The sequence below is a fragment of the Dysidea avara genome, chromosome 8 (genome assembly GCF_963678975.1).
Source record: "Dysidea avara chromosome 8, odDysAvar1.4, whole genome shotgun sequence".
NCBI classification, from domain to species: Eukaryota; Metazoa; Porifera; class Demospongiae; order Dictyoceratida; family Dysideidae; genus Dysidea; species Dysidea avara.
The window spans coordinates 20,070,629-20,090,478 of NC_089279.1; the positions used below are offsets into that span (position 1 = coordinate 20,070,629).

At 37.6% G+C, this 19,850-nt stretch overlaps 2 protein-coding genes across 7 annotated transcripts; one reads left to right on the top strand and one right to left on the bottom strand.

Annotated features, from left to right (window-relative positions):
- Positions 1–505: 505 nt before the first annotated feature.
- On the bottom strand, positions 506–6,711 carry LOC136263947 (uncharacterized). Of its 6 annotated transcripts, none has more exons than XR_010704878.1 (10): positions 6,444–6,711; positions 5,443–6,063; positions 5,143–5,382; positions 5,017–5,094; positions 4,787–4,910; positions 4,593–4,741; positions 3,177–3,259; positions 3,055–3,121; positions 2,884–3,001; positions 506–736 (listed from the first exon to the last, which is right to left on the bottom strand). XR_010704878.1 is itself a non-coding variant. In XM_066058610.1 (10 exons), exons 1-3 carry the CDS (start codon positions 6,541–6,543, stop codon positions 5,018–5,020), a joined length of 417 nt encoding a protein of 138 aa, XP_065914682.1. In that variant the 5' UTR covers positions 6,544–6,711; the 3' UTR covers positions 506–619; positions 680–736; positions 2,884–3,001; positions 3,055–3,121; positions 3,177–3,259; positions 4,593–4,741; positions 4,787–4,910; position 5,017. The 6 variants fall into 6 exon arrangements, 5 of the variants coding, with proteins under 5 accessions (XP_065914682.1, XP_065914684.1, XP_065914681.1 ...); XM_066058610.1 differs by lacking the exon at positions 5,443–6,063 and having other exon boundaries at positions 506–619; positions 680–736; XM_066058612.1 differs by lacking the exon at positions 5,443–6,063 and having other exon boundaries at positions 3,055–3,085.
- Positions 6,712–6,929: 218 nt separating this feature from the next.
- Positions 6,930–19,850, top strand: LOC136264028 (uncharacterized). Its single transcript, XM_066058704.1, has 3 exons — positions 6,930–7,515; positions 13,393–17,081; positions 19,605–19,850. Exons 1-3 carry the CDS (start codon positions 7,489–7,491, stop codon positions 19,681–19,683), a joined length of 3,795 nt encoding a protein of 1,264 aa, XP_065914776.1. The 5' UTR covers positions 6,930–7,488; the 3' UTR covers positions 19,684–19,850.

A 19,850-nucleotide genomic window follows, 5' to 3' on the forward strand; every position in this document is an offset into this window, starting at 1 on the left:
TAGTTTAAAATGCAGTCTGATACTTTAGCTTGATTTAAAGTTATGAAGTTTTAAAGTTAAAAAATAGGTCAAATTAAAGGTATCTTTTGCAAATCCGGTCACTATATAATTATGTTGTAAAGATTTTTGCCATATATAATGTGACTAGCTACGTATACATGTGTATGTAATATAGTGTACTTATTATTAGAGAGTATTTGATTACAACAGTTTTGACATTCATATAAATCTATAGCTATTTTTTGGCTAGTAATATGTATAGCAATGTCTCAGATCATGTCTGCATGCTGAAAGCATACGTAGGAATTCTCCTAATGCTAGACCACATATAACTCAGTGAGACCATATACAAGCCTGTACATATTTTGAAACCCTAGCGTGTGTTATAGTACATGTAAAATGTATTATACGGCCAAATGATCTTGCTGCAGCATATTATTGTATTATTTGTACATGCAAACACGTAAAAAATGTCATGTCCCAAACATCACCCCATTCCTTCAGATCACTTATAATGATGAAGAAAACATTATTCTTTGTTCACATAACATAAACAAATAAAATGATATTATACGTCAATGAAAAATGTATTGTACTTTACAGTCCTGGCAACTCATAACTGGGTAAAACACACAACCACGGTACACTGCATGTCTGTATATGTTTTGTACCAGCTCACCAAGATAAATGCAGTACTTCCATAAGTTGGAGTGTTTCAGTTTGTCACAAAAACACACTGTATGGAAAAGAAATACGTATATAATCTGAAATTGAATAAAGCGTACATGGCAGTAGCTCAATCCAATTAGAGTAGTGCTACCTCACAATTACTAGTAACCACTACATAGTTAGCTGACAGTTGGTATAATTACTATTTTCATTGTTAAGTCACATCTACGTATGTAAGCATGTACTACATGTTTAACCCATTAACATTTAGCTATGTACAAAGATGCAACGTGTGCTAGGACAGAGTCAAAGAAAAATACACATTAAAAGTATTGGCCACAAAGGAGAACAATTCATCTTAGAAAATGGTATCCAGAGTTTGCTCCGATGTCCAGAGTCTCATTTCTGGTCAAGTGGCACTAAGAAAGTTGTGGCTAACAAAGTTCACCCACCATTTCCTAAGATAGTGACACAATGAGAGCTTCAGTAGTATAATAACTTTAAACGAAAGTTTGAATGATGCAATAGAAACCTCAACTTACTACTGCATCATTCTAATGCCACCACTTCAAGTGTTTATACTTCAAAGATGCTAGCTTCCAGTGTCTTAGTATACATGTTAGTGGTGTGTGATATAGGATATTTTCCTATCACAATTATTGCATACAGCATATCATGATACAATATATATCACGATATACAACTCATCATTCAGCTTGTGTATTACACTGATGACAATTGTAGCACTGATGTACATACTAGAAGTACAATACAACATGGTACATGACCAGCATATAACATTGCAAGCCCTTTTATCAAAAAAAGTACAGTGTACAATGACATCTTGGGTACATTTTTCTCTAAAATCTATACCTCAGCCTACATCACGATAATTATAAAGATTTTATATCATATCACGATATAAAAAGTTTTATCACAATATATCGATATATATCACATATCACACATCACTAATACATATGTATAGCAAGAAATTGTTATCCCTGCCACATTATTACAATACAGTCAAGCATACACTGCAGGGCGGTGGAGCAGGCCAAAGAGTGAGGGGGCCAGCACAGCTTAAGTTGAATACCAAAAAAAAAAGGTCACTGCCAGCTGGCAATACTACTTTCCACCAATTATATCTCCTTATACATACGTAGCTAAGTAGCTTGGTACACTGCTTCTCTGAATAGCATGACTGCTCTATATAGAGCCAGATCCTGACTGTTCTATTAGAGTATCTCGACTTTCTAGCAAACATGTCCCAGAAAAGTGGCATGGTCCCCATCTCCACCGCCTATGATACACTGTCAGTAATGCAATATAAAACTGTGCAGAGGTACATATGTAGTACTAGGTCAGACACAACAGAACAGAAGTAAAACTGGTGACGTCAGCTTTATAAATGGCCATCCTATTATACTACACTCTATGTACTTGTATGACAACTCTTTTCTTTTCTGAAAGGTATGTACATACATACATACATACATATATATGCACATATATATACACACTATATGCTCTCCAAAAGGCAAATATAATATACTTCCATGCACAATACATTGGGTTAAATTGTGAAAGGTATGTTGCTATGATAACAATGTTACACCCTCAAATTTTTACACATAAACATGCCAGGTGGCTCCATCAGGCAGATTACTCTGGTGTTTGACACAATACACATTCATAATGTAAACATTGACTATATGACATAATCATCAACACTGATCTGCATAGTCTTGCTCATAATGTGTGCTACACTCAAATTAAACTGCTATGGCATGGTACACAGCACACCCCACAAGGGGCCAGGGTTGACAAAGAGATGAACATTTGTGATCAACTAGTGCTATGTTCAGTGGAATGCACACATGTCCATTTAGTCCACATGTTGCGCACAATTACTAGCAGAACCTGTCGTGAACACCTGATGAATCAGAGTTCATGCTCAATGTATCTTGAGGTCCAACTTTAATTTGTTAAACTTTCGTGAACATTTTTTGAAGGATACACAGAAGATTTGATTAGTACTGAGCCTACTATTTTGATTAAATAGAACATAATTTTCATGATTAAGAGATTTCATTTTAAAAACGTAAAACCACTAAAACAATTGATTCCTAGCCCCACAATTATGTTACGCATTATTTTAATGAAAGCTTTTTAACACACCACATTAACACGTACACTTTGTGAATGGCTCACCAACTAAATAGAACTTTCCACAGGATGTACTACTCTACATGCATTACTGTATGATCACCAATCTCATATTGCTGAGGGAACCAATTAATTGTTAGACTTCTTCACATTCCGTGGACAACTATATAGAGAAAAACAACATAAAATCACTGTGAATACAGCTTGTTTGTTTACCTGGAGCAGTCACTGTAAACTAGGCGCTGCACTATAAAGTGAATGTCACATACCGTTCAGTTGCAAGCTTGCAATTTCAGTATATAATAGTTACTATAGCAACAATCTTTCACCACACCCACCTTACAGAGCTCACACTTGGTGATGGTATGAAACACTTGAGTCACACCACAATGAAGGGCTGCTGCTAACTAAACTCTGGTTACTATAGTAATGTAACACACATACATACAAAATAAATAATTATTAGCTACCATTTTCACGGTCACATCATTAACCAATGATACCTACACGCTATACAGGTACAACATACCATACATGCAAAACCTCAGGTGCCCACAATGCTAAATTTCATGGTTGACAAGTAAACACCCAAATTCCCACCCGGTGCTCTCGAGATATATAACACACACAGACAATTCAAATTTGATTCTTTGTAACTAGCTTTAGCTAAAACTGGTAATTCTTCACTGTAATGCTGTTGCATAGTGGTTAATTACAGTTCCCAGAATGCTGGCTCTCTGTACTATTTGGGATATTTCCAAAGTTACTGTATGTCCTTGCTGTGCGTTATTACTTAAGTGCTGGATAATAAATAAACAGATGTGGATACTCAGATCCAGCAGTGCAGCACACTTGACAGAGAGTTCTGGGATGGTAGCAACTTATACTGTGGTCACACTTTTCAATTCACAATGTGTTAAAACACAAAAATTCACTGTTCCATTTTCATGACGTCACATGTAGCTATAGATACAACTGATTGGAATCATAATGGTATTTTCACAAACCATAATACTTACATTTTTTTGTAAGTCATGGGAATACATCCTGTGGAAACCAAGCCATTATAAAAAAGGCAAAGGGCAAGGGCATTTGATCTATCTTGTCCAGGGAAAATAATCTGCATTAATTTTACAGATTATAGCAATTTCAGTTGAACTCCTCTATCATTCAAGGAAACAACAGTAGTAGTTGAGTTTGGATCCTTACACATTATATTGTAAGACCAATGATTTGACTTCAATGCCATCTCATCACTGCCCCACTCGCACTCTCTTCTCTCACAGGTTGATATATATATATAATACATACATTCACACTACACTGCAACTACACGCATACCACATACTGTAAATGGCAACGGTTTGGTGGGACTGAATGATGTTAGCAAATTTGGCAATTTACAACTTAGCTATTGTATACCATATCTAAATATAGCCAATATGCTAAACTTTTATCCACCAAATTAAATGCTTGATAAACCAATTTGCCAAATCTTGTCTGTCTCTCACACACACACACACACACACACACACACACACACACACACACACACACACACACACACACACACACACACACACACACACACACACACACACACACACACACACACACACACACACACACACACACACACACACACACACACACACACACACACACACACACACACACACACACACACACACACACACACACACACACACACAAAAAGCAAAATCTTCAGCTACTGTATACACAATCATGCCTACCTAGTGAACTAGCACTGGGACATCTGTGCACTACTGAGATGCTGAGTCAGTGCAGGCAAATCTTCTGGAGTAGGACTAGATCCTGCAGGAGGCTGTGCCATGTGTCATGAGTGAAGGTCTGGGTACCCAAAGTTCCAACTGAACTTCACCTATTATTTGAGATGGGTATTTGATTCCCAGTAAACACCAAGTACCTATATACAAATGGGTATGCTGCTTTCCCAGTTGACACCAGGTCACCATGCAGGTCCCCAATTAACAGCTGGGTACGTACACACACGCACGCACGCACGCACGAAGCCCTCAGCTGCCATTGCACTAGTATAACATAAAAATGAGTTAACTAGACAGATGCTAAAAGCATGTGATGGGGCGAGCCTTGGCTAACTGAACATATGTTTCAAATAAGGACAGAACTACATACACTAAACAGCGGTTTCACTCATGCTGCACGGAGAGGGAGTGGTTTCACTGATTCCGCAAGGAAAGGAATGGGTTTGCACTAAACAAAAAGGATAATATAACAGTATTTAAAAAACACAGAACAAACCATCTTTGTCAATGTAGTAGTGTGACAAGAGGGATAGAGAGTCAACAGCGTCACTCATGTTGCTGACTTCACTTGTGGTTTGGTGACTTTGTTCCATCCTCTGTGATGAAGGAGAGAGATCTTCATCCCACAGCTTTGACCTAGGAGAAGGTGTGGCTTCATGAATGCATTGTGAAGTGGAAGGAATAGCTTCTTGTATCCAATCTGAAGGCAAAGGGGAAGTGGTTTGCTCCAGGTCCACTACAACAGTATTAATTTACACATGTATATAATTTGTAATTAATAAAATAAAACACTAACTACTATGGGTGCTGCCCACTGTTGAACAAAGTGATGGTGTACAGCATGCCAACCCTGTAAGCTCAGGCTCTGTTCTTGCTCAGGTGTAGTTTAGTCTCACGTGGCCAGACCGCTTTTTTCCGTATATTGGGTGGGGAAAAAAGGGTCTAGTGCAACTCCAATAGCTGTTTACTTCTGAGCCGTCCCCACATTCCGGGGACGCTAATTGAATAACATTGGTCACAAAGGAAGTGCTATGACGTCAGTAAGTTAACTAGAGATCTGTTTATCCTTTAAACGAATCTTAATTTGCTCCGATGTCTCTTTTATAGCGTCTTGAAAGTTAATCCTCATCGTGTAACAAGACTCACAACCGGAGCAGGAGTGTAGGAATACTTCATAGTTTTACTGACGTCATGGCACCTCCTTTGTGACCAATGTTATTCAATTAGCGTCCCCGGAATGTGGGGACGGCTCAGAAGTAAACAGCTATTGGAGTTGCACCAGACCCTTTTTCCCCACCCAATATACGGAAAAAAGCGGTCTGGCCACGCGAGACTAGGTATAGTTATGGCTCGAATGTTTCCATCACTGGCTCTAGTTGCACGTCTATTCCTGTCTTGTTCTCTGCATCTAGCCAACCTGCATGAGCGTACCACGTGTCACCTCAGTGGGTCAGCTTGGATACTAATGCACCTATCAATGTTATCCCCCACCTACCCCCTCCCGGGCGTAATGGGGGAAATGGTGGGGATTTGACTTTTTGAAAAATCAAATTCTCTACCCATGGGGGAACAACTAGTGGTCAAATCTCCATGTAGTATGGCTGTTAGGTACTTTAGGAAACAGGTCAATTCCTTTAGCTTGCAAGTTAAAACAAACGCCTAAAACTTCGAGCGGTCAAATGCCCCACTAGTGGGGCAGAGTTTCAGATCAAATCAGGTCAAAATCCCCCACTAATCCCCTAGTAAGCCCGGGAGGGGGGTAGTGGGGCTTAACATTGATAGGTGCATAACACAAACCTTGCGTGTCTTTCTTCCGCGGTCTCCCTCTCTCTTCTAAGTCTATCACGCTCTCTTCTTCTTCTGAGCCTCTCTTCCCTTGCTTCTTCGCTTTCCACATTGCTAGCCATGCCACACGTGGCAGCTAAGAAATGCTGACGCCGTTTCTTTACGAAAACTTTAGGAAACGTGACTGCCGCACAGTGTGAGGCTTTCCGTGTATGGCACGAAAAGTTTAGGAAACGCGACGTACGAGGGCGTACGAACGGTTGAAGAGAGCACTACCAGTGTGGGGCTTTCCGTGTATGGCATGGAAATTTTAGGAAACGCGACGTACGAACGGGTCGTACGAACGGGTCGTACGAACGGGTCGTACGAACGGGTCGTACGAACGGGTCGTACGAACGGGTCGTACGAACGGTTGAAGAGAGCACTACCAGTGTGGGGCTTTCCGTGTATGGCACGGAAATTTTAGGAAACGCGACGTACCAACGGTTGAAGCGACTACTGCCTGTGTGGGGCTCGCTCAAATCAACTGTCTGCAGGAGGACCAGATGTTGGACTATCAGCCTCCCTGGTAAACTCGATGTCATTGGAAACCAGCCCGAGTGTTCTGGTCTAGGGATGAAAGCTATTATGCATCAGCTAACCAGAGATTTCAGCCATTAGTGAGAAGCTCGACCGAGCTCGACAAGAAAGTCTCGACCAGCGCTGGATAAGTAACTTAGTCTAGTATACTATTCTACTGTTCACGTTACACTACAGCTCCCGGTGTTTATGTTGGTCAACGTTTATGTGTTGGCCAACTGCCACGCACATCGTTCAGTCGTACATAGTCACGTGCGCCAACGTTTTAAGAATGCGCACGTGGGCGACCATTCGAGACTTCTGTTTGTGATTTGAGGCACCCTGATCAGCGGGCTGATTTTGAACAGAATAGCTGTCGGTATATTTGACATTTGTGATATCTCTTCACATCACGAAGTCCTTTTATCTGGATAGAGTGAGTGTGTAGGCCATACGGGTTCCAATCCCTCAGTTGACTGCTGCCGTGCCATAAGGTGCCATGTACGTTATGAAAAGGGACGAAAAGGTATACCCATATTGTCATACATTGAATACCTATGGTGACTAGTCATTGTGGGAACTAGCCGTGTGCACATGTACATGCTGGCGTCCACTCTGGTCATGCAGGCACGGTTTAAATAGAAATCTCTGTGTGTGCATACACACACAAGTTGCTGGGTAGAACTTATTTTGCTCCAGTGCCAAGATTCTGTGTATGTAACTAACTGTATTTTAGGTAATAACTAGTGTGCTATAGTCTCATGTACACAGACCCTTTTCTTTCTTTTGTGTGGGGGTGGGGAAAGAAAAGGGTCTAAGGAACACAGTATAGGGAATTCCACGAATTTACTAGAAGCCACATACTACTCCGTACGTGTTAATGTCTGCCTTATTGGGCATCTGGGATGCAAAAGTTGAAGAGTTGGAAACTGTTGATACACGTTGCTAACTAAAGCGATCTTATCTCCAAACAATTTACTGAAGCCAAGTACATGCTGTAACGAATTTGTGTTTGTAAAATGGGTGTTTTGTTGTAATACAACTTGTAACAGTCTTGTACCAAAATTAATGAAACAATCTTATTGTGTCAATGCTCTAATTAGTTCAACTGATCTTCTTTGTGATGTCTACACCACTAACAAATCAACCTGTAGAGCGATCAGCTAGAAACAAATCACCCTGAACAAATCAACCTGTAGAGAGATCAGCTACAAACAAATCACCTTATAGACAGTTCAGCTACAAACAGATTACCCTGTAGAGAGATCGACTACAAACAAATCAACTTGCAGAGAGATCAGGTACAAAAAATCACCCTGTAGAGAGATCAGCTAGAAACAAATCACCCTGTAGAGACTTCAGCTACAAACAAATCAACCTGCAGAGACATCAGCTACAAACAAATCACCCTGTAGAGAGATCAGCTAGAAACTAGACACAATGTAAGGAGTTCAGCTACAAGCAAATCACTCTGTATAGAGTTCAGCTAGAAAAAGTCACCTTGTAGAGAGTTCAGTTACAAAGAAACCGCCATGTAGAGAGTTCAGCCTCAAACAAATTACCGTGTAGAGAATTCAACAACAAACAAATCGCCCTGTAGAGGGATCAGCTAGAAGAAGTTACCTTGTAGAGAGTTCAACTACAAAGAAACCATCATGTAGAGAGTTCAGCTACAAAGAAAGCACCATGTATAGAGTTTAGCTGCAAACAGATCACCTGTAGAGAGTTCAGCTAGAAACAAATCACCCTGTAGAGAGATCAGCTAGAAGAGGTCACCTTGTAGAGAGTTCAGCTACAAAGAAACCATCCTGTATATAGTTCAGCTATATTTTAAGTCACCCAGTAGAGAGATCAGCTGCTAAAAAATATCCTGTGGGGAATAATGGGCATGTAATAAATACAGTATATGTATATAATTTGTATAATTACTAATAAATCAAAAATAATTTAAGTATTAAAAATCTTCTGTAAGTTCTTTTCTTCTTCCTGTGGTAAATAAAAAAAACAAATGGGTTAAAAAAGCCCCAAAGCCAGCCATAGGCCGGCTTTGCAGTATACAAATACAAAAAGAAGTGATATCTAATCAAAAACAGCCAAGCTGTAAAAAAAAGGTGCGGCCCCCAAAAAGGCCATGGTGAAAAAAGATGTGAAATCCAAGGTGGCGGCCAAGAAATGGCTGTGATGGTAGGTTAATGGTAAAAAATTTAATAACAACAATTCAGGTGAATTTTGTGCCGCTTGGTCTTCGCACCAAATTCACCTGAATTGTCGTTATTAAAATTTTTACCATTAACCTACCATCACAGCCATTTCTTGGCCGCCAGATCAAGCGGCACAAAATTCACCTGAATTGTTGTTATTAAAATTTTACCATTAACCTACCATCACAGCCATTTCTTGGCCGCCACCTTGGATTTCACATCTTTTTTCACCATGGCCTTTTTGGGGGCTGCACCTTTTTTTACAGCTTGGCTGTTTTTGATTAGATACTATGTACAATGATGTAATCTACTTATATACTTGGTGTTCACAGGAAATGTGCAACAGTGACCAGACAGTTAATTTGTCCCCCCTCCCCCCCTCCCACACACACACACACACACACACACACACAAACTGTCAAGACTAGAAGGTTGTCTACACCAGCAGCAATGCTTTTATTGCTAGTGAATGTTTTATTCAGAATGTGTGCAACAGTGATAAGGTGGTTTATAAATTTGTTGCCCAGAGTATAAGACTAAAAACCCCCCTTGTTTCATAGCTTTTTATTTCGATGGTCCCTACTCAATGTAAATTTCTTGTATTATATGCATGGAATGCAACATACTACTGGTAAAATAGGCACAAAATCTTATTTGGTGTTAACTTCCTTAGTATACAGGTGTACAGTATAGTTAATAAACAAATTACGCTTTGTGCTTAGGAATGATTGAACTTTGTTAACATACCTCCAAGCATTTTAATGCTCGGTAACAGTGTCTCTGTCAGCAGAAACTGTTTAAAGGAAATACCTGTAGGAATTAATACCGCTAATACAACAAACTTTATTAATTTGTTGTGCCTGAAAATCTTTACTTTGTTTGCCTTCATAGCATATAATGTCCTCCAGAGAAACCCCATGTTATAAACAGAATCCTTAAAGACTTGGATCAGCCTTTTTCTTTCCTGTGTTATGTCATATATGTGTCCATTCTGTGTTGTTTTATGATTCATTTCTTGGAAACTGGACTGTTAACCACAAGGTAGTTTTGGTATAACCTGAGCTGTTTCTTGGAAATAGAGTTTTTACCACAAAGTACATTGTTGTGGTTAATGCGGTTGCTAGTTTAAAGAAAAAGCTTACTACAGCGTCTGTGGGCTTAACATTCTTGAAATGCTTGAGAACAGTACGTTATAGTTAAAGCATCACCACACATGTGTACAGAAATGTAACACAAGGGGACGTGTCAAGGGGCTAATGCAGCACGAGGTAAAGTCGGGTGCTGTATTTGCCTTGAGACACCCCCCGAGTGTTGTATTCTTCGTATATACAAGCATAGCAGTGCTTTAAGTGTTTTATTGTACTTTCTGGTCTTGCTCGGAGCGATTTTCTTGAGTACCCAATTCGCTTATATTTTCAGTGATCAGACTTTCAGTAAGTTGTCATATAATCTATTTGTAGTCGTATAACGAACTGGTAGGGTTAGTTTGGCTAGTTTTAGCATTTTACAGTGTCACACACATGATCCATCATGCAGTCTGTGTGGGGTTGCTTAATTTTCTGTGTCAGGCTATCAGTAAGTGTTAATGTAATCTATTTCTAGTCATAGAACCAACTGGTAGGATTAGTCTGACTGTTTTAGCAATTTACAATGTCATGCATGCTTGGGACAGTTATGCAAGGAATGTTACGAAAACAATCCCATTCAGCCATCACAATTGATGACGTGCTATATTTAGTGTTCCACGTATAATCGGATCGGTATTGTATCGGTGCCAATATTGGGCTTTGGTATCAATCTGTATCGGTTATTTAGGTGTTCCGATACCGATTAATAGCCATTCGTGCCAATCGTCATCATCATAACTATCATCATAAATGCTATGCTAGCAAAATGTGAGGTATAACAGGCTGGAAATAGTGTTGAGCATTATTCTAGCACAATAGATGCAGGAATTGCTTTGTTAATCATTGAGCAACTGCTACTTACTATTTTGCATGAAAAAGATTGAAATACTCTAATAGAACAGTCAGTGTCCAATAAAATATGCTAATAGAGCAGTCATCTTCACTGTTTCTCTTTATTAGTAGTGTCATCATCACTTCAAAGAATCATCTACAATGCTTGTTGTCGACATTCTGAAAGTACGCAATTGCATAATCTAACTATGCAATAGTGCACAAGAGACCAGTTATCCCTGTTCTCATTTACTTAAAGGCGTGCCCACTAGCAGGGGCTACTAAAATGTTCAACTGAAGCTACAGAGCATTTAGAATGTGATGCTATTGGGTGTTTATATATTGAAACTGCCATATTGTGGTTATGGCAGTGAGAGAGTTAATATATCAAAGGTGAAAAGTAAGAGGGTACTATCCCAACAGTGTATGTAAAAATACAGGATCTGGTCCCAGATCAATTTACTCTAATAGAACAGCCATGCATACATTCTAATAGAGCAGTCAAGTAGGCATATACTGTGCTGTCATAGAACAGTAACAATTTCAAGATAGTCTGTTGTCATACATGTATTAGCGACTGACCTCCAGCATCCTAAAGCTAGAAGTGAGACTGCTAGTTGTGTCTAAAATACTAGTAGATTTTAGGCACATGGATCTAGAATATAATAATCTTGCTTTGGGCTTGTAAGATGCTATGACAAACATCATACTTATAATTATTTACTTAATATTACAAACTGATGACTTTAAAAACTCTGATGGTTAAAATTAAACCCTTGAAATGTTAGCTCCCCACCTCCCCGGTTTTCATACTGAGAAATTAGTATACCTTCATGTTATTTTACATTTTTACAATTTGAGCACTGGTTACATTATTCATCTTAATACTTGTTCTGGAGGTGGTATCAATTTTGTTCAGCAACCATTACACATGCATAACCCTCCTCTTTCCAATTATACAAAATCATATCGGTGCCAAGGTGTTTACATGCTACAAATTTACAACAAAGTAGCAACTTAACAATACAAAATCCATGTGTTATAACTAAATACCAGCATCACGCCATAACCATGGCAATTAAAAATTTTCTATGGACGGAATCAGATAGAATAATTCATAAGGAGATGAATGGCACTAAAGTTTATGAAATTTGACATGTCTAGTGCTTGCAAAACTTAAAAATACAAAGTGATGCAAAATGTATGGAGTTTGTATTGGAGAAATTGAAGGAGTACTCCATCCAGCCTGAGACCTTTCAGACAATCCAAGTTCAATTAGTCTATTTCATGATCTAAGGGTAAGTAGCAAACAAGGGACACTGGTAATGCACCGTATTGCAAGTAAAATGATTACTGGCAGTAGCTTTGTAATTTTCATTTTTGCCATTCTGACTTTACAAATCCCAATAGCATGTTTTGATATGAGTGCTGTGGTGCATTAAAGTAGCAAAGGGCTTGAGTGATTACGATGACGATGAGTTGTCACAAGTTGTTGTATTTATTGCTCAACAGCAGTATAAAGACCAAGGTCTCTGTTAAAGCTCTTCTATAGTTTAATTGAACACAGTATTCTAGAAAACAGATGGGCTCTAAACAGAATATTACACGATATTACTGGACTTCTCCATTCATCTTGACAAACGTAGCTACTAGCTACAACATAAACGGTACCTCCCACAGTTGAGTTGCTTTAGGCATCATACTTATAAAAGGAGTGGAGTGGTCAATGGCTTGGGTGATTCTGCATACTGCATGCTATTAGCCTGTAATTTGCTTGGGAGAGAGCATAGCAGATCAATGATCAAAAGGGAGATTGCAATACTTGAGGTCTTTTCTGCTAATAGGTTTTTACATTTTAAGAACCTGCTAGCAGGTCATTTAGTGGATTTTTTTTAAAGACCTTATTGTCTCCCAAAGATCAAAGTGTTTTATGCGTACCAATTTCTAAAGAATTTTAATTCCTAGTAGGGATCGTATAGGAATATAAAATTATGAAACAAGGAAGTCACTATGGTGGGCATCTAATTTATGTGTAAGCTGTATAAATTAAACATGTGCCAGCATAGCTGCAGGTATTGGTGACCTGTATCAGCGCTGACCTATATACCTTGTTACATAACTCTGTAGTTGTATGATTCCTACCAATATTTCCTTGTACAGGTACTTCTTTAAGTACTACACAGTACATATTAATTGATGCTAAAATATTATTGAAAATTAGTTATAAATGCTTGTGGTTTTTAGATGTTGTCCTGGTTCTTGCTTCTATTTTTATGCCTACACTTCCATTGTACTTGTGGATTAGATGATCAGAAGTACAAGAGAGTTATAACTGTAAATGTTAATGGAAGTAGCAATATTGATTGTTGCAAGTATCATCTTAACTGTGAGTGTTCATCACTAGAAAGTGCACTAAACTATGTCAGAGATAACACACTAATCACCATCATTTCATCAATAGTTCCATTATCATCTCTTATTAAGATAAGCGGTCATACAACAATTGGGATATCAGGAAATAATGGTACAGTTATCAGTTGTAACAACACTGGTGGAGTATCATTTGTAAACTGTAAGAACATTGATATTTCAGGTATTACATGGGACCAGTGTGGAGGTACAGGGTTTACTGGAGCAGTTTCAGTGGAACAGTCATCTGGTATAATAATAATTAACAGCTGCATTTTCCAGCATTCTATTACTTATGGAGTTACTATCGTTAATGCATCCGGAATGATCATGGTTACAAATGCTATATTCTCATATAATGGAAATATTACTGAAGACCACACTGGTGGATTACTCATCTTTCAAGTATTAAAAGATCAAATGTTACAATTAAGTGTTATTAACAGTGCATTTGAAAATAATGGATACATTCATTACAGTCAAGACCAATATAGTGGTGGCATTAGTATATGGACCAATGAATTATCTGCGTCATCAATGATCCATATTGTGAACTGTACATTTTTGAATAATTCAGCTTACCATGGTGCAGGGATCTATGTTAGTGCAAAACAAAAGAACATAACTTTATATCTGACCCAAGTTTATTTTGAAAATAACAAAGTTGGAGGTGAAGGTAATGCAATTTACTATTACTCTAATGGAAGTTTTGCTAATTTTATTATAACTAATTCTACAATTGTGAACAGTATTTTTATTCAAATTAGTTCTACAAATTCCTCATTGTCAATATATGATTCATCATTTAAACCAGGCAAAAGTGATATAAGAATATACATGGAATCATATTCTAAAAATCTGTCTGTTAACTTTTCTGACTTGACATTAGTGGGTACTCAAGTGGTGCAGGACATACGAGGCAAACCTCATAATTGTGTACTAAAGTTTGATAAGTTAATAGCAACAAATAATTCAGGTTTGCAGATTAATGGAGAAGAAAGTTTAGGGTTTCAATGTTGCATAACAAACTCGCAGTTTAGTAGCAACAATGACAATAATCCAGTGGTGTATATTTACAATGTGTATAACCCTACTTTACGTCATGATCTTGATGTTGGTATTGAGATTTTCAATTCTACATTCTCCAACAATAGTAAACCCAACAATAGTAACAAAGAAACACATGTAGTGCATCTTGCATATGATGGCCATAATAATGGACCTCTGGGTAATGTACATCTATCACGTACAAGTTTTACTAATAATTTTGACAATGACAACACATTATTTTTGAGATACAGCAATTTGACGATCAGTGACACAGTACTTTTCCAGAACAATGCAGCTTTAAATGGTGCTGGTATTTATTTTACTGATTTTTCACTAGCAGTTCTTTCTGATGATGTTGATATAAAATTTATCAGAAATGTTGCAGCCTTAGGTGGAGGAGCTATCTATGCAGACTATCCTTCTTCTCCTACTTATCCACCTTGGGTTTTATTCTCTGCTGAATGTAGTTCTGAAGGTAATTATTCTGTACAGTTTTATGACAATGAAGCTCATGCTGCCGGAAGTTCTATTTTTATCAACATTCCAGTTGAAGCAGCTAATAGTGTTAAAAGGCAACCAACTAGTGAGCAATCGTTTATGTATATGCTTAAAAATTTTACTTATAAAAGATCTGTCGATTCACGTAACTCATATGAAAAGGTGCATACCGTTGATGAAATTGCTACATCCCCATACAGTATGACATTAAACTCATCAGCAGTGTGCCATAGTTCTCTTTGTAATAATGGTGGAACATATTCATTATCACGTGGTGTAATGTTGGGTGAACAAATATCAGTTACTGCAGCAATGGTGGATTATTTTAACAACAGTGCAGAACCTTGTCTCTTTCAGGTCAAGTGTAGTAGAAATTGTGATCAGTACCATTTGAAAGGTCTTACTAACTATGAGTATGTATTGGTACGTAATAATACACTACAGGATGTTGTGCTGATTGGCAATGAAGATGTCCCTACTTCAGTCTGGTTGTACTTGTCTCCAGTCATTGGTACAATAGCAAAAAAAGTGCGACTGTTCACAGTAGAAATAGAGGTGCCCATATATCCTTGTTACACTGGTTATAAGCACAGCAAGAAGCATGGATTATGTGTTTGTAATAGCGTTTCTGATTTGGTGCAATGTGACAATAACAAGGCTAAAATTAAGAAAGGATATTGGTATGGACAAATTAATGGAAATATAGCTATAGGAGATTGTCCCAATGACTACTGCAAGTATTATTCATGTGAAATCACCGAAAAATTTTGTGACCTGTCTTATGATCAATGTCATGCACACCGAAAAGGAACTGCTTGTAGTGAATGCAACACTAACTATACTTTAGCATTTGACTCAAGTGATTGTATCCCCACCAGTAAATGTCAAGTGATGTGGACAGTTCTAGTTGTGATAATAGTAGTATTGTACTGGATTGTAGCATTGTTCACTGTAATATCTGTGATGTACTTTGTTAAAGCTCCAACCATCACAGGATATGTGTATGGGATCATTTACTTCTATAGCATACTTGATCTCTTCATAGGAGAAAATCTGGTTGTTTCTGATGGTGTTGTACAGTTTGTTACAATCATATCTGGCATTACAAATCTAACTCCTAAATTTCTCAATAGGGTGTGCTTTGTTAAAGGATTAAGTGGAATTGATCAGCAGTTTATTCATTACATACATCCACTAGCTATTTCATTTATGCTGTTTTTGATTTCAAAATTTTTGATTCCAAGAGTAGCAAGACGTTCTCCAAAGGTAACTGCCGTTTTTTCTAGAACTGGTATAGCACGCTCTACATGTTTGCTAATCTTGTTGTTCTACACATCATTGTCATCTACATCATTGCGGTTGCTTAGACCATTATCATTTCATGGAACTGATAGACTTTACACTTATTTATCTCCCGACATCAAATATTTTAGTGGACGTCACATAATATATGGAATTGTTGCCCTGGTGTGCTTGTTTGTAGTGGCACTTGGACTGCCCATTTTTCTATTTCTACAACCATTTTTGAAAAGATGCAAAAAAATCAACTTTTTTAAAATAATGCCTCTGTTAGATCAATTCCAACAATGTTACAAATTAAAATATCACTGGGTTGCTTCTTTTTACTTGATGTGTCGACTTGTAATATTTTTCTTCCTTGATTTATACATTATCACTGACAGCAACACAAGATTTTATATTCTTCAAGTTGTGTGTTTTGTGATTGCAGCAGTTCATGCATGGTTACAACCATACAAAGATAAAAAGCTAAATTCACTTGACCAGATGATCTTGTTAGTTGCATTGATGGTTGTCAGTTTAAATGTCGGTATCCCTTTTACATCACTGGATGCTAAGAAAATTGTAAATGATGTTATTGTTCTTCTATTTGCTTTACTTCCACTAGTTACATTTATAATATTTCTATTGTCTGTAAAGTTCTGCTGCAAGAAAAGTCCAGTTTATTCCCGCCTAAGGTATGTGTATGGTAACATGATCATATTAATTATAGTATGGTAGTGCTGTATAGTAGGGACCACGGAGGTTTGGGTATTTGTGTCCAAAAATATCACCCAAAAAAACCAGTCTAACCTTTTCCTACATATCAGCTTATGAGTATTTGTTCTACATAATCAAGCACAGAACTGTCTTCAGAGCAACCCCAAATCTTTTCTTTATGAAATTGTTGTTAACTGAATTTTCTAAAAAATCACTGACATCCTGACAGATACCTACAGCCAACTAAGAATAAAGCTACTTATAACAGCTGAAACTAACAGAATTACCACCTTGTGCTTCAGAATTAATAGTCAAAGCATGCGTTTAGTCATAAATTCTGTAGTGACTGGATTGATTGTAGAGGTTCTGCTTGTACTGTTCTTCGTTTTTAACATTGTATAAGTATAATGGGTGGAGCATATGGTACTGTTCAAATGCAACATCATCTCACAATAGTGCAAGCAATTAAAAAAACTCAGGGTGTGGCACCTGTTTCGCTTGCAAGTATTCATCCTGTTTCCTTAGGAATTAATACTCACAAACAAATGGGTGCCACGCCCTTTAATTAGCAAGTTTTTTTTTAATTGCTTGCACTCTCATGAGACAACATTACATTTGAGCTGTACCGTAGCTAAAAATTAAGCAGAATGGCCACTTCACATTTCAGCTATTATTTATGGGGGAGCGCATTGATTCATGCAATTAACTTTTACAATGTGTCTAGTGCTATTCTTGCCTTTGATGCAGCATGTGATGGTTCAGCAGTAATGAATTATGTTGGTACAAAAAAATGTGAACAACAATTGCAATTATAGAAAAAAAAGAAATTTTGCACTTAATTGAATAGGGATTTCATAGAAATAAAAAGCAATTTAACACCAACTACACCTACTATACTAGTTGACATTTAGGTCATTGCTATATAGACTGTACGTGAGTGAAATTGTCCACTATAGTATAGCTGCAGGTGTAGATGACCTCCCTTGTTTCATTGCTTTTTTTTATTTCCACTGTACTCAAATGGGATTTTTACTTATACTTGTGTTATTAAATGTCTTTAATACATGTGTACCGTACGGAGGGAAACTTTGGAGGGGGGAAAATTTGGCGAATCAAGCAAAATATCACTGTTGGTGAAATAAAATTTGGCGAATTGTTAGCAAAGCGCACACCGTAATTAGATCATAATCGCTGTGGCTGAAGCAAGAACTGGAGTACCACGCCTCTCACAATGATTCGGCGCCTGGAGTCAGCTACCAACAAAAAGATTATACTATATAGACAGTAGATCTACACCCTCTGGAATAGTGAATATCATACTTAACATGGTAGGACTCGCTATACTTGTCATGCCCGTTTCGAGGTGAAGTTTGAGGATACCACGTGTACAGTAACTAGCTACCTAGTGAGGTAGTCGAGGCAGGCTTGGCTCTAGTGTAATGCCTGGCCCACTATCCCTTGGTCAAGTAGAAAATTGATTAGTTCGAGGCTTGGTTTGCTATTTTCGCCACCAAAATATTTGGATGAGGAAAATTTGGCGAATTCATGGTCAATCACCAAATTCACCAAATTTTAACGGCGCTAAAGTTTCCCTCCATACGGTACATGACATGCAGTGGCAGATCTAGGATTTTTAAAAGGAGTTTCTGAAAGTTGGTATAGCTGGATAAGGCATCTGATGACATTTCTCCAGAAAAATTTGAGATTTTAGAAGCTCTGAGATTGGATTTTAGGCTACTTTTAGTTAGCATTTACAATAAATCCAATGCTTTAAACTATAAATACTATAGCCAACTATAGGGCAAAGACGGTGACTATAAGCTGTAGCTTTGATTGCTCTATTAGAGTAGTTACTTGACTGCTCTATTAGAGTATCTTAATTGTTTTTAATGCAGTGGAGATAAAAAGTGAAGTGTTGCTGAGGGTTTAATATCTATAAATGGTATCAGTTAAGTGCAGCTGCATGCATGCTACTGAAATACAGTGGTATATAGTTGTTTGATATGACAAATAATTGTCAGTACAACAATGTTTATGCATTTAGACTTCCACTGAGTTAAATTTAAAAGGGAGTTTCTGTCGAAACCCCAGAAACCCATCTCTGACATGGGCATTTACTTATACATATCTTTAGTAGCGTGTACAATATATCTTTAACTGAGTTGACACAAGTATGTATTCCTCTGTTTATATTACAAATGGCTTGTCTAATGTATGTACAGTGTTATTTTGCATTACCAATATGAACAATATTACCACGAAGATTACACATCATCCCTCAGTATAAACAAGCTGCCTATAGTGTACTATAATTAACACTGATGTTTGCTCTTACTGTAAACATGAGCCTTTTAGCTACAGTATGCATATATACGTACTGAGGCAATTACTTCTAAATCACCCATCAGATCCCTTGCTAACAGGCACTTACATAATATTTTTAGGTACTAGTTGCTAATGTATGTATAATATCTTTTATGATATGTGTTTATAACATACAGAGATATGAGTGGTGCTGCTACTAATAGCAGTGATGATGATGATGATGGTGATGATGATGATGATGGCAGTGACTCATAATTATGTTTGATGTTGTGTGTAACTTTTCATGTATATCTATTCAGTATGTGTGCGTGTGTGTGTGTGTGTTATGCTTGTTTTTCTAATTTACATACTAGACACTCGTAACTGAGTATGTGTTTGTGTGCGTGTGAGAGTATTGCATTATTTATGTGTGTGTTACTTTA